This window comes from Hemicordylus capensis, chromosome 6 (assembly GCF_027244095.1).
Source record: "Hemicordylus capensis ecotype Gifberg chromosome 6, rHemCap1.1.pri, whole genome shotgun sequence".
Classification (NCBI taxonomy): Eukaryota; Metazoa; Chordata; class Lepidosauria; order Squamata; family Cordylidae; genus Hemicordylus; species Hemicordylus capensis.
In genome coordinates this window covers 2160557-2175296 of record NC_069662.1, presented here as the reverse complement: position 1 = coordinate 2175296, position 14740 = coordinate 2160557, and the positions used below count along the sequence as shown (strand labels likewise).

Below are 14740 nucleotides of genomic sequence, written 5' to 3'. Positions count from 1 at the left end.
CATCGGCAAGGAGGGCTTCCAAAAGCGGGGCACGGTAGCCATGGAGCCCTTCTCTCAGTTGCCACCTGCCTGACCTCCAAGGGCCAGAGGTCCTGAAGAAGGGCCTGCAAACAGGCTCATGTGGGGAGAATCCACCCTACCGGCTCCTGGCCCCCCAGCTGTTTAGGGCAGGGGTTCTCCATCCTGGGCCTCTAGATGGTCTTGGACTACAACTCCCATCATTCCCAGCCACAGTGGACAAATACCATTATGGCAGGGGATTATGGGTGTTGTCCAACACAGTCTGGGACCCAAGGTGGGAAACCCCTGCTTTAGGGTTTTCAGGGTAGCCGCTAACACTGGGAATGGTCCTCAGAAAGTGGAGCAGCGTTTCCTGAACTGGCAGCATATATTCCCTTTGGCCTGTCCTGGTCAACAGTCTTGCCACTGGGTTTTGGACCCATTGAAGTTTCTGAGAAGTCTCCAAGGACGGCTCCATGTACGATGCTCTGCGGTAGTCCAGCCTGGATGATGTAAAGAGGCTCTGCCCTTTGGAAGCATCCTGCCTACCGTTTAGGAGCAGCTCCACCCATCCCAAGGAGACCCTGCCTCCTTGAGCTTTTTTGCCCCTCACCAGGGAGAGATTCGCCCCTCATAGAATAACCTCATCCCTAGAGAGATCCCCTTTCCCTTGGAGGCATCGGCATCTCTCACTGCAAAAGGCTTCTCAAGTGGAGCTTCCATTGGCAGAGGCAGCGCACCTCTGAATGTACCAGAATCAGTGGATAAAGAACAAGCCGGGGTGGTAGCCTTTGTGTGCTGCTACGGGAAGATTCTGATGTCCGGAAAGAGACATCTCTACTGTTAAGAAACCACATGCTTGGTCCTACAGAGAAATCCCACCCTTCCTCGGCGGTTCCATGCTCCCCGATAGTTTCCTACTTGGCAGTGGCATTGGGTCACTGTTGGCCCAGTGCCAACATCTGCAACATCTGTTGGAGAGGCCATCTGGCCCATCCCCGAGACCCCCCTCCTCCTGGGCTCCTGCTTCTCCGGGTGATGCCCGCCCCCTGGGGTAGCTGCCTGGGCAGAAGAGGCCCTCTCCTTCTTCAGCTCTGCCACCGTCCGCTGCCTGCTTCACTTTCCTGGAAAGATAGGCACCCTGGGAGGGGGCAGTGCACGTGTGCTTGACATGTGCCCCATGGGAGGTGGGGCTCAGTGCAGGACTTTGCCCAGAAACATGGTGCCAAACCTGTTCCTCCTCACTGGGAAGAATTTGCCACCTTCCTACAAAGGCCCCTCCTGCGGGGGGGGGGGGAATAAGCCCCACCCTCTTCAGAAGCCCCACCCCTAAAGATGCCGCCGACCTCTTTGTCCCTCCCGCCCTTCATTTCTGGCGCCTCCCGCCTTCCTTCCTCGCAGGGCTGGGCTTCAGCATTGCAGGCGGCGTCGGGAACCAGCACATTCCTGGAGACAACAGCATCTACGTCACCAAAATCATTGAGGGCGGGGCAGCCCACAAGGACGGGCGCCTGCAGATCGGGGACAAGATCTTGGCGGTAAGCGTGGGCAGAGCTGGCCTGATGCCAGGGCAGATGGGCCCGGTGGCCTGGTCTGTGCCCCGGCTGCAGGCAACGAGAGGGGGTCTGAAATTCAGGTTGTGCCAGGCTGAGAAAGCATTCTAGCAATTCTGCGGTATAACAGAGGGTTATAAAATGATGATGTGTGGTGTGGAAAAAGCGGAAAGGCAAACAAAACGCAAGCTCTCCTTCACCTAGCGTAGGGCTGGCCAACCCAAGCGTCTCCAACTGTTGCTGGACTACCACTGGGGATGATGGGAGTTGTAGTCCAGCATCAGCTGGAGGCCCTCGGGTTGGCTGACCTTGCGCTATGTGCCAGAAGACGTAGTGATGGTGGGTAACGCAGATGGTTTCAAAGGGGGGTTGGACAGATTCCTGGAAGAGGACAGTATCAGCAGCTTGGGGTCATGTTGGTGATCTAGAACTTCCATGGACAGAGGAAGTGTACCTTTGAATATTGGTTGCTGGTGGCAGCAGGCAGGGAGCAAACAGGTTTATTGCCTTTGCATCCTACTTGTGGGCTTCACGGAGGCATCTGGTGGGCCTCTATGGGGAGAAGCAGGAGGCTGGATTGGATGGGAGCAGTGGGGCCGAAGAATTGGCAGAGCCCCCCAACAAGGATTTGGCCAACAAAAGTTGGCAGAACCCCCCAACAAGGTGCTTGGAGACTTGCCTTGCTGGCATGGCCCTGCCTCTAGGGTGGGCGGAGAGAACTCAAAGTGGATCCCCTCCACCAACAAGCGCCGGTCTGCCAGCCACTGGGGCAGAGATCACCCCCTGCTCACCCTGGCATTGCCTACAGTAGAAACGAGGGGGCCCCCATGGTTGCTGAGGAGGAAAACGAGGGGTCTGCTTTCCACCTCATGCTCAGTTGTTGACTGATGCCCGTATAAGCTAAATGTATGATGCCCATATGAGCTGACAGATGCCCATATAAATTAAGCGTACAAGTCTGTTTAAGCTCAGGAAGGAATTTAAACGGTGAATTTAAATGGTGGGACTTTGCCGCCCCCTGGTGTGTGCAGCTTGGCTCACTTGCTTGAGTCGTCTGGATTTGAGTGGAGTGTCTCATTTGCCCCTCATGGTATGTGACGGTTTGCTGGTGCGTGGGCAGAGCTCTGGACAAGAGCCCTTTTCTTTGGACAAAAGGGATGGACTAGGCAGCGTTTTGACTGTACCCCCTCCCACCTCCCCAGGTCAATAACGTCAGCTTGGAAGATGTTATGCACGAAGATGCCGTGGCTGCCCTGAAGAACACGTATGACGTTGTCTACCTGAAGGTGGCCAAGCCCACGAATGTGTACCTGAACGATTCTTACGCCCCACCCGACATCACTTCCTGTGAGTGATTTCTATTTTCTGTCTTTAACGCCTGACACTGTGTGTGCTTTAGAACAGGGTTTCTTAAACTTGGGTGCTCAGATGTTGTTGGACTACAACTCCCATCATCCCCAGCCACAGAAGCCCTTTTTTAGAGACCCACCTAAAAGGGGATTCTTGGCTCAGTGCAGTCTGGGGCAGAAATTACTAGGGTGGGGTGAGAATATTCTCAAGCAGACTCTCCTAAATTTGAATGTGTTTGCAAAATGTATGAGCTTAAATTTTCTCAATGTTATTGTTTCATGAATATGTTCATAATTGAGAGCATCTGGAGATTTGGAGCAGGGTATTATCAATATGCAAATCTATTTCTCCATGACATCATCATCAGGAGGCGGTAATGGGATAGGTGAGGGATAATGAATTGAAGCTGAATCCAAACAAGATGGAAGTACTAACGGTGAGCGGTCATAATTTGAGGGATGTGGTGGAACTTCCTGTTCTGGAAAGGGTTGCACTCTCCACGAAGGAACAGGTATGTTGTAGCTTAGGAGTGCTTCTGAACCCAGGCCTCAACCTGGGTGGAGGCTATGGCCAGGAGTGCTTTATATCAAGTTCAGTTGATACGACAGCTGCATCTGTTCCTTGAAGATAATGATCTCAAAACTGTGGTGAACTCACTGGTACCTTCTCAGCTTGACTACTCCAATGCGCTGTTCGTGGGGCTGCCTTTGAATGTTGTTTGGAAACTTCAGTTAGTTTGAAATGCAGCAGCCAGATTGTTCTCCAGGGTTTCTTGTAGGGAACATATCATGCCTCGCTGCCGATGTGTTTCCGGGCAAAATACAGAGTGCTGGTAATTACCTTTAAAGCCCTAAATGGCTTAGGACCGGGTTACCTAGGAGAGCACCTTCTTCAGGATGATCCGCACTGCACTTTAAGGTCATCAGGAGAGTTCTGTCTCCAGTTGCTGCCAGCTCGCCTGGGAGTGACACGGGACCTTCTCTGTAGCTGTTCCTGGGCTCTGGAATGTTATACCCAATGGATATGGGAGGCTGTACTGAAGGGAAGGATTGGAGGGAGGACTAGACCTCACTTAGAGCAACTACTGGGAGGGTGGGTCATTTATCTTCATACGAATATGAATACAAATATGACAAATATTTATATCCCGCTTTTCAACCAAAGTTCCCAAAGCAGTTTGCTTAGATATACATAAATAAGTAAGTAAAAGGGCCCCCTGTCTCCCAAAGGGTTCACAATCTAAAAAAGGAAGATAAGATAGACACCAGCAGCAGCCACTGGAGGGATGCTGTGCCTGGGGATGGAGAGGGCCAATTGCTCTCCCCCTGCTAAATAAAGAGAATCGCCACTTTTTAAAGGTGCATCTTTTCTCAGCAGAGGACATATATAAGGGGAGATAATAAGGGGGCAAGCCTGGAGAAATCAAAACAGGAGGACCAATCCAGAGGACTGGGCATGAACTATATACTCAGCCAGCTACAGAAGAAGAGAGAGGTTTTTCTTGAGTTTGTTCTGTCCCAAGAGTGCCCTGAGGAAGCAGCTGGCTGAGAAGCTGCTGGGGAAATGGGAAGGCCACAGCCTGGAGGCTGGAGACAGCAGGAAGATCCCTGCTTATGAGTAACAAGATAGGGACCAGTTCAGTTAGACACGTGAGGGAAGTTATTTTCCTTTATTGTATCGCCTGAATCTGCGTTGCCAGATTTAATGAAAACTCTCTCTCTTGCAATCTGCTTTATGAAGAGACCACTGTTGCATACTCTTCCTTTTCTTTTAATGTTCTTTTAAATCTTAAAATCCTGCTTTTGTTTCTGGCAGCCTACTCCCAACATCTGGACAATGAGATTGGTCACCAGAGTTACCTGGGTACTGACTACCCACAAGCCATGACCCCCACCTCCCCTCGGAGGTATTCCCCCATCCCTAAGGAGCTGATGGGCGAGGAAGATATTCCCAGGTAAGCTCTGCGCTACAGAGCCTCCCTGGCTCCTCCCTCTGGGTGTGGCAGCGTCATTCTCCCGTATTGTCACGTGACCTTTGCTCTCCATGGCTCTGTACATGGGGTGCCAATGTTCATTCCTCTGTGTTGTCCATCTTTCCAAACATCACAGGAAGATGCTTTCCTTCCTGGGCCATTTCTGCACTTCTGGAGAAGTAAACTCCACCCGCGGGCAAATCTGTACTACCCTTAAACTGTTTGAATGGCCATTCCTTCTCTCCAGGGTGATAGAATTCTGTTGGAGAGGGCAGGGGCGTTCATGGTCTCTAGTGGAGAATTCCCTGCATATTGCCCAACCATAATTCCCAGACTGCAACTCCCAGAATACTTTAGGGGAAGGTGTATGAGGGTCTCCCTGCTGCAGGGTATCTGCTGCCACCACTCAGACCTCTTATGGCAGGATCCGAGAACAAAAATTGCCTTCTCCCTCTCTGGTTTGTTGTGTGGTAACATGTCTCTTATGGGTGCTTTCCAGACTAGCTGCTCAACAGCTGCAAAATGCCTCCGTTCAGGCAAGTTGCATTGAAAACGTAAACAGCAGGGGGAGCAGTCTTGCAGCAACTAACAACCCGAAAAAACAGCAACTTCCTTACACCGGATATATGATGCCCTAGCTCTATATCACAGCGATTAAGAACAGCCCTGCTGGATCAGGCCCAAGGAGGTCCATCTAGTCCAGCATCCTGTTTCACACGGTGGCCCACCAGGTGCCTCTGGAAGCCACAGGCAAGAGTTGAGGGCATGCATGCCCTCTCTCCTGCAGTGACTCCCCTGCAACTGGTACTCAGAAGCATCCTGCCTTTGAGGCTGGAGGTGGCCCCTAGCCCTCCGACTAGTCGCTGTCGGCACTAGCAGTGTGAACGGCACCCTGCTGTCCGTGTAGGGACAGCGGTGTCAAAACGCAGGAAGTGTGGAATCCCCCTTCCGAGATCCGACGTGTTCCCATTGCAGGGTCTAATCTGGAAAGCACCCCGGTGATGTAGAAGAGAAATTAAAACGTTCTTATTCCTTGTTAATAGTAGAACAACATGTTTTATTGTTCTAGCCTAAGTTTTAAGAAGCGTGGTGGTTGTGAGGTGTCAGTGTCAAGAAGTGGGTTGGCTTCAGGGTGTTGTCTTTATTTACAACCTACTGCAATGGTGCTATTCTTCATATAATAAAGAGTTTTATTTACTTATTTACTTTGTTTAATTCAATTCAATTTAATTTAGTTGCCATATTTGTATATCGTCCAAAACTCATGTCTCTGGGCAATTTACAATAAAACAGATTAAAAACTGTTAAAATATTAAAGCAATTTAAAACAATGATAGATTCTATAAGTTGATTAAAACCTGGGTGAATAAAGAAAACGTGTTATTTAAGATAACATCTTCTTTGCCATGCACCCCACCACCTGTTAAGATCATCTGGAGAGGTTCACCTGCGGCTGCCTCCAACTCGTCTGGCGGCTACTCAGGACCAGGCCTTCTCCGTTGCAGCCCCTGGACTTTGGAATGCGCTCCCTGTTGAAATAAGAGCCTCCCCATCTCTGGCAACTTGTTTAAAAAGGCACTGAAGACACATTTATTCACCCAGGCTTTTAATTAGATTTATGGTTTTAATTTTTAATGTTGGTTTTAAAAGATTTTTTAATGTTAATGGTTTTAATGTTTAAATGATTTTAATTGTTTAATTGATATAATGTCTTAAATGAATTTAACTACCCAGAGACACAAGTTTTGGGCAGTATAAAAATATGTTAAATGAAATTATTATTACTGTTTTTTCACAACCAGCCTAACCCTGCCTGGGCTGTCCCTCTGTTCCCCGCCCACCTAACCCCCTTAACAAAGCCGGCTTTTAGCCAAGGTTAAGGGAGCTCTTGCACCCTTGCCCTGGCTACTGGGTCTCGCGTGAGTCACAGAGACAGGCACATAGAGTGCCCGCCTGGCAGGAGAATCCCCAATGCAAAGGAGCCCCTGGTGGCGCAGTGGTAGAACTGCCGCCCTGTAACCAGAAGGTTGCAAGTTCGATCCTGACCAGGGGCTCAAGGTTGACTCAGCCTTCCATCCTTCCGAGGTTGGTAAAATGAGTACCCAGAATGTTGGGGGCAATATGCTAAAAATCATTGTAAACCTCTTAGAGAGCTTCCAGCTATAGAGCGGTATATAAATGTAAGTGCTATTGCTATTGCTAACGTGTGTGCCGCGCATTGCATTGAAGGATGCCAGATCAACAAGTTCCAGCATCCAGATCCCTCCGCCCTGTTCCATGCTTCACAGGGCTGCATGGAGCAGGGCTGTCCGTCTGGGCACGCGGGAGGCTCGCTGGTGATGAAGGAAGGCTCGGATGTCATGGGGGTAGGGAGGTGAAGTGCAGCCTCCCCACTCCGCCCCTCTCAGCCCGCCCAGGAAAATCGTGTGACTTGCCCCATTGCATCTGAACAGCCTTTTGGTGGTTCTGCTTCTTTCCTTCTTTCCTTTCTCCGCCTTGGGGCTGGAGGGCCAGGCTTGGGTCTTTTGTTTTCTGACCTTCCTCCTTTCTGAGGATTCTTAGGTCTTCACACAGGCAATGATAGCTTCACATAGACAGGGCCTTTTCGATTGTGGCCCCTCGGCTTAGGAACGCCCTCCCTGAAGAGCTTCGCCTTGCTCCCTCCCTCAGTGTTTTTAAGAAACATCTTAAAACACACCTTGTTAAGGAGGCTTTTTAATGCTCCTTAAAAAAAAAAAATCTGGTAGGTCCTTTAGCTTTTTATAATCTTCAGTTTTTAGCTTTTAAGATAATTTTTAATTTGAACCTAATAATGATTGTGGTTTTTAATCTGACTTTTAACTTGTTTGTTTAATTTGTTTAATTTTATTATTTTTATTGTATCTTGTATCTATTTTATGGTTGTGAGCCGCCTCGAGCAGTAGTGCACCGGAGAGGCGGGGTATAAATATTTCAAATAAATAAATAGTAGAGAGCAGATTTACCCACTGCCTCTACGTAAGCCCTGCTTCTCTCTTCCTAGGAGAAGTCTTTCCTTGGAGAAGACCTTTTTCCCAGTACACTTTTTTCCCTTGAAGCCTCCAGATCACCCTCTCTCCCCTCTTAACTGGCTGACCAACTGTCTTCCAGCTGGTTTCTAACTGCTTTCCCTCTCTCTCTCTCTTTCTCTTTCTCTCTCACTGCCTTCCTGCCTGCATTTCAAGCAGGGTTTCTCTCTCCTTCCTGCAAGGATCTCATTGCTGTTACTGCTGTCTATCAATCAGCCTACAACACAGCCTTACACACTGCTTTAAACACAACTTTTAAACACATATTAGAAGCTGTAAACACATATAAATAACGCCTTTAGATAGGCGTTCCTTATATGTGCTTACATGGTGCTTGGGGACCTTGATGTCTGGCAGTCTCTCCATGTTGCCTTTGGAAGGGGACACCCTTTAGCTAGTGAGAAGGGCACTTTCACCCCAGTTTCTCTCCCCCAATCTCTCCTCCCTCTGCAGGGAACCGCGCCGTATTGTCATCCACCGTGGCTCAACGGGGCTGGGCTTCAACATTGTGGGGGGTGAGGACGGCGAGGGGATCTTCATCTCCTTCATCTTGGCCGGGGGGCCAGCCGACCTCAGCGGGGAGCTCCGGAAAGGGGATCAGATCCTCTCGGTATGAAGCATCTGCAGGCCATGGCTGGTTGGGAGAGTTGGGATACGGGCGGGCCAGACCCTGCGTCAGCCTGAGTAATGCTCTCTTGCTTGCCTCCCTTCCCAGGTCAATGGTGTGGATCTCAGGAATGCTACTCACGAGCAGGCAGCCATTGCTCTGAAGAATGCTGGGCAGACGGTCACCATCTTCGCTCAGTACAAGCCAGACGGTGCGCTCATGAGCCCCCTGGGAGGGGGTCCTGGGTCTGCACCACTAAATGTGGAGGCCCCCTTCCCTGTTGCGGGGGGAACTGGTGGGCACCAGGGTGGATGAAAGGTCCAGTGCTTGGCTGTGAGTCATGCTGGGCAATGCCTTCAGGGGATGAGGGTGGCACTGACCTGTCAATCACCCCCCCCCCCCACTGTAGAATACAGCCGCTTTGAGGCCAAGATCCATGATCTCCGGGAGCAGCTGATGAACAGCAGTTTGGGCTCAGGGACCGCGTCGCTGCGGAGCAACCCCAAGCGGGGTTTCTACATCCGGTGAGACACCCCCACTTTGCACCTGCCTTCTCCCCACTTAGTGTCGCCAGTCCGCTTGGCAGGCGTGTGCATCACAGCGGAGGAGGCCAGGGGCCAAGTGGGGTCTTTTCCTGTGACCCTGCCGGCGGGCCAGCCCCCTTTCCCAACTGACCCTTGCAAGTTTTGACAGTGCACGGGGGTCGTGGAGGAGGGCATAGGGCCAGCAGCCTCCTCTGCTCTCTTTGTGCTTCTTGCCTGCTTTGCCACGAGTGTCAGGAGAGGCAAAGCTCCGGGTTAAACTTGGTCCGGCTGGTCCAAGGGAGAGCCGCTCCGGTGGCAGCTGCAGGGGCATCTCGCTGCCCTGCTGGTGCCCCCCAAAACCTGCCACCTGAGGCCAGCCCTGCCTCTTCCAGTCCCAGAGCCCCGTTGGATCAACTGGGCCCTGGTCCACTGCCCTGTAGGCCCACCTTCCCCCATCTGAGGGGTAGCATCCCCCAGAAGGCTTTCTTTTTCCCCCTTTTAAATTTATTTATTTAAAGAAATATTAAAGAACAGCCAACACAGAAAGAAAAAGGAAAAAAGAAAAGAAACATATAATCTATAATCTAATACATCAACTTGGATGCCAGTTCCCTATCATATCTCCTCCTAACAATTCGTTCTAGCCCAGTGGCAGCTGAGTAACATCTCTGCGCAGAATACTTTCCTTTGCCAACACCCTCTCTTGAATGGACCTCTGCCAATATGGAGGTTTTTATGATGCTCTTCATTTGGTGGTTGTATCGCTGGGATTGTTTTAATTTGCAGAGCAAGAGATTGAACTGAATTGGAATTGATTTGATTATAGTCATAGACCAGTGAGAGATAGAGATTGTAAGTCTCAAGTGTAGAAAGGTGGGATGTATGTGTTGAAATAAATAAATATAATTTCCTCTCCACATCGGCATTCATACATATTTATTATTGAATATACCATACAAATTATATATACCACCTAGGGATATACATATCAGGCGGTATATAAATATGAATAAAATAAATAATAATTGAGATACCCCTACTGAATCCATAATATACAGAATTACAAAAATAGTTCAGATCAAGGAAAAACTCTTACACCTATTGATATCTAAATTCTGTTTAGCCTTTGTAGACAGGTCCAAAACAGCTTGCAAGTCCTAAATCAAAAGGAATCCAGAAGCAGAATGGCATTTATTTATTTTTAGTATGAATACGAATACAAGTACGTCTGGCTTCCTGTTCCCAAAGGGCTCACAATTTGAAAAAAGAACAAAAGCTAGACACCAGCAACAGCCACTGGAGGGATGCTGTGCTGGGGTTGGACAGGGCCAGTTGCTCTCCCCCTGCAAACTATAAGAGAATCACTGCTTTTAAAAGGTGCCTCTTTTGTTCAGTGAGCAGGGGGAAAGTATGGGTAAGGTTTGTATTCAGAACGTCCAGAGGCATCACGCCACCTCCTCTGTCGACGAAGTCCCTTCACTGGGTCTTTGAAACGGCAAACCCCCCTGCTCAAGAAAGGACTGCCTGTCGGGGCTCCTGGGTTCACCTCCTGCTCCCCCTTCCGCTCTCTGCAGGGCGCTCTTTGACTACGACAAGACGAAGGACTGCGGATTCCTGAGTCAGGCCCTGAGCTTCCATTTTGGAGACGTCCTGCACGTGATTGACGCTTCCGATGAGGAATGGTGGCAGGCGCGGCGCGTCCATCCGGACAGTGACAGTGACGAAATTGGGTTCATCCCCAGCAAGAGACGGTAATGAAAGGAGGCTGGAGAATGAGGGGGAGAAATGGGGCCGTAGCTCAGGGGCGGGGAGCCTCTGCTTTGCATGCCCAAGGTCCCTCGGCTGAACCCCAAGCCAGGCAGGGAGGGGCATCCTGCCCCCAGAGGAAGGGGTCCTCTGCAGCCTGAAGCAGCACGCTTTGTGGGGTGCCCGGGGTCTCCGGGAAGGAAGTCCCCCATCCATACAGCCTATGAGAGGAGAGCTGGTCTGGTGGCAGCAAGCATGACTTGTCCCCTTAGCTAAGCAGGGTCTGCCCTGGCTTGCATTTGAATGGGGGACCACATGTGAGCACTGTCAGATCTTCCCCTCCTGGGATGGAACCCCTCTGGGAAGAGAGAAGGTCCCCAGTTCCCTCCCTGGCAGCATCTCCAAGATAGGGCTGTGAGTGACTCCAGCTTGTAACCTTGGGGAAGCCGCTGCCAGTCTGTGAAGACAATACTGAGCTAGCTAGACCGATGGTCTGACTCAGTACATGGCAGCTTCCTAAGTTCCCAGGTTCAGTCCCTGGTGGCACCTCCAGGGAGGGCTGGGAGAGGCTCCTGCCTGAAACCTTGGAGAGCTGCTGCCAGTCAGAGTAGACAGTGCTGTGCTAGATGGATCACGAGTTTCTCGGTATACAGCAGCTTCCTATGTTTTCCTATGTAAAAGGAAGGGAAGAGGGAAGGGAACAATTATTTGCAGAGGAGAGCTGGTCTTGTGCTAGCGAGCATAAGTTGACCCCTTTGCTAAGCAGGGTCTGATTTGGTTTGCATCGAGATGAGTGGCTGCATGTGAGCACTGTAAGATATTCCCCTTAAGGAATGGGACCATAGCTCAATGGAAGATGCTCTGCTTTGCCTGCAGAAAACCCCAAGTTCAATCTCTGGCAGCATCTCCAAGTAGGGCTGAGAAAGATACCTGCTCGAAACCTTGGAGACGCTGCTTCCAGTCAGTGTTGACAGTATTGAGCTGGATGGGCTGCGGGTCTGAAAGCAGCTTGTTCTGTTCCTAGTCTTCTAGGCTGACACCATGTGTCTGGTCATGTAGACTCTAGGGGATGTACTAAACGGCTACTGGCCATTTGGAAATTCAGTGCATTCCATGGCTATTTAGTCATGGCAGCATCTCCAGGGAAGCTGGGAGAGTCTCCTGCCTGAAACCTTCGAGAGTTGCTGCTAGTCAGTGTTGACAATACTGAGCTATATTGACCAAGGGTCTGACTCAGTAGGGCGGGTTCCTGTGAAAATAGTTTGCATGCTAGCTCTGAGTATGCATATCTCTCTCTCTCTCTCTCTCACGCACACACAGGGTCGAGCGGCGAGAGTGGACACGGCTAAAAGCAAAGGTAAGCCACATTCTTTGGAAGAGGAAACTGTTGGAAAGCACAAGGTGTTTCCCCTACAAATCCTCGCACACACTCATAAGAACAGCCCTGCTGGATCAGGAGCAAGGCCCATCTAGTCCAGCATCCTGTTTCGCACAGTAGCCCACCAGATGTCACTGGAAGCCTACAGGCAGATGTTGAGAGCATGCCCTCCCTCCTGCTGTTCCTCCCCTGCAACTGGGACTCAGAGGCATCCTGCCTTTGGGGCTGGAGGTGGCCTATAGGAGGTGGCCTATACTCAGACTAGTAGCCAATGATAGACGTCTCCTCCATGAAGTTATCCAAACCCTTCTTAAAGCCATCCAGGTTGTTGGCTGTCACCATATCTTGTGGCAGAGAATTCCACAAGTTGATTATGCGTTGTGTGAAAAAGTACTTCCGTTTGTTGGTCCGAGATTTCCCGGCAATCAATTTCGTGGGATGGCCCCGGGTTCTAGTGTTATGTGAGAGGGAGAAGAATTTCTCTCTGTCCACTTTCTCCACCCCATGCATGATTTTATAGACCTCGATCATGTCTCCCCGCAGTCGTCTTTTTTCTAAACTAAAATAGCCCCAGGTGTTGTAGCCTTGCCTCATAAGGAAGGTGCTCTAGGCCCCTGATCATCTTGGTTGCCCTCTTCTGCACCTTTTCCAGTTCTGCAATGTCCTTTTTTAGATGTGGTGACCAGAATTGTACGCAGTACTCCAGGTGTGGCTACACCATAGTTTTGTATAAGGGTCTTGCCCCGGCTGAAACCCTCCTGGTTGCCAACTGTGGGGGAAACCCACGTCTGTCTCCTCTCTGCATTTGGCCACTCTGGCATTTAGCACAGGGGAGCCCCCCTGCCCAGCTTGTGCCCCCTCCTCACAGGAAGTGCTGAGACCTTCGTGGGGCTGGCTTGGGCATTCGCTTTACTCCTCTCTCTCTTCCTTCCCTCTGTCCCCCTGTGTGGGTCTCTCTCTCTGCTCCTCGCTTGGTTCTCTTCATTCTCTCTTTCTTCCCTCTCCAGGACCGGGTGCCAGGATCGGGCTCTCAAGGTGGGTGTCTGTCTGTCCGTCTGACTCTGCCTTCCACTTTGCTCCTTTTCCAAACCTGTCCTTTCGGTTCCCCCACCCCACCGTCGCCCCTCCAGCTGCCCCAGAGCCTGGCTCTTCTCTCCCCCTGTCCTCCCCCCCCCCCGTCCTCCCCAGAAGGAGAGGGTGGAGGTGGACGGACTCTGGGGGCCCAGCTGGGACAGGCTCACTTTCACTTTCATTCTCCTTCCTCTCCCAGGTCGAGAAGATGCTGTCTTGAGTTACGAAACCGTCGTACAAATGGAAGGTAACCGTCCAATCCCTCCCTCCCTCTTTCTTTCTTTCTTTCTTTCTTTCTTTCTTTCTTTCTTTCTTTCTTTCTTTCTTTCTTTCTTTCTTTCTCTGCACATCTTTCTGTCTGTCTCTCTCCACCTGCCCTCCCTTCCCTCCCTATCTCTCGGTCTCAGCCAGGGGTCTCAAACTGCAACCCGTCCAGAATCTTTTGGCACAAGCCCTTCAGCCCCACGTCCTGCTTTAAGCAAGTTAAGCATGTGCAACTGTAGGGAACACACCTTCTTCCCCGGCTTCCTCCTGCCTCCATTGTCTTGTCTGTGTCCCTGGAGATTGTAAGCCCCTCGGGGCAGGGACCCATCCTCTCCTGCTTCGTAAGAGCCCAGTGCAGTTGATGACGTGAAGATTGGAATCGCTCTGCAATGGGCTTCCTCCTTCCCTCCCAGGGGCGGCCCTTTCATGAGGTGAGGCGAGGTAATTGGAGCACCAGCAGGGTGGCAAGATCTCCCCCTGCCCGCCCCCGCTGCTAACGTTGGAGTGGCCCTTTGGGACCGATCTAATGCTTGCCAGTAGCATCTCTCCTCACACACCTTGCAAGCTTGCAGGGAGCACGAGGAGAGACCAGGAGGCTGCTGGCAAACTGTCCCCCCCACCCCATGCAGGGTCTGCCCTGGTTTGCATTTGAGTGGGAGGCTACATGTGTGAGCCCTGTAAGATGTTCCCCGTAGGGGACAGGGCTGTAGCTCAGTGGAAGAACACCTGCCGGCTTGCCTGCAGAAGGTTCCAAGTCCCCTCCCTGGCAGCAGCATCTCCAAGAGAGGACTGAGAGAGACTCCCGCCTGCAAGCTGGGAGAAGCCGCTGCCAGTCTGGGTAGACTATGCTGAGCTAGGTGGACCGATGGTCTGACTCAGTAGAAGGCAGCTTCCTGTGTCCCTAGTTTTGAAAGGGAACTGGATCCCACTAGGGTTGTGGCTGTGTTTGGTGCCTCGCCTCAAGCACCCCAGTATCTCCCTGTCCTTCCTCAGGGTCTCTGTGCTTCACATTGATGGGCTCTGCGCATGCGTGGAGACCCATTCGGGAGCGTTCCAAGTTCTTCCTGCTCTCAGAGTTTAGGTGGGGAAGGGTCCCTCTCCTGCCCTTGTGTATATATAGCAAGGGGCCCCCCGCCCTCCAGTGCTTCATCTCCTGCTGTGTTTTTAGTGGCTATTTGGAGAACTTCTGAGCTTTTTCTCTTGCTCTCAGTGCTTCCCTTCCCTTTAC

General features: G+C 51.1%; 1 protein-coding gene across 9 annotated transcripts in view; it reads left to right on the top strand.

Annotated features, from left to right (window-relative positions):
- The window catches only part of DLG4 (discs large MAGUK scaffold protein 4), a 122382-nt gene that overhangs the window by 91224 nt on the left and 16418 nt on the right, over positions 1-14740 (top strand). For all 9 annotated transcript variants that reach the window (XM_053261496.1, XM_053261491.1, XM_053261488.1 and 6 more), the window contains 10 exons: positions 1402-1538; positions 2756-2900; positions 4719-4857; positions 8376-8532; positions 8638-8740; positions 8939-9053; positions 10628-10804; positions 12120-12156; positions 13185-13212; positions 13448-13495. In XM_053261496.1, coding sequence (XP_053117471.1) covers positions 1402-1538; positions 2756-2900; positions 4719-4857; positions 8376-8532; positions 8638-8740; positions 8939-9053; positions 10628-10804; positions 12120-12156; positions 13185-13212; positions 13448-13495 — 1086 coding nt within the window. The remainder of the gene's footprint in view (positions 1-1401; positions 1539-2755; positions 2901-4718; positions 4858-8375; positions 8533-8637; positions 8741-8938; positions 9054-10627; positions 10805-12119; positions 12157-13184; positions 13213-13447; positions 13496-14740) is intronic.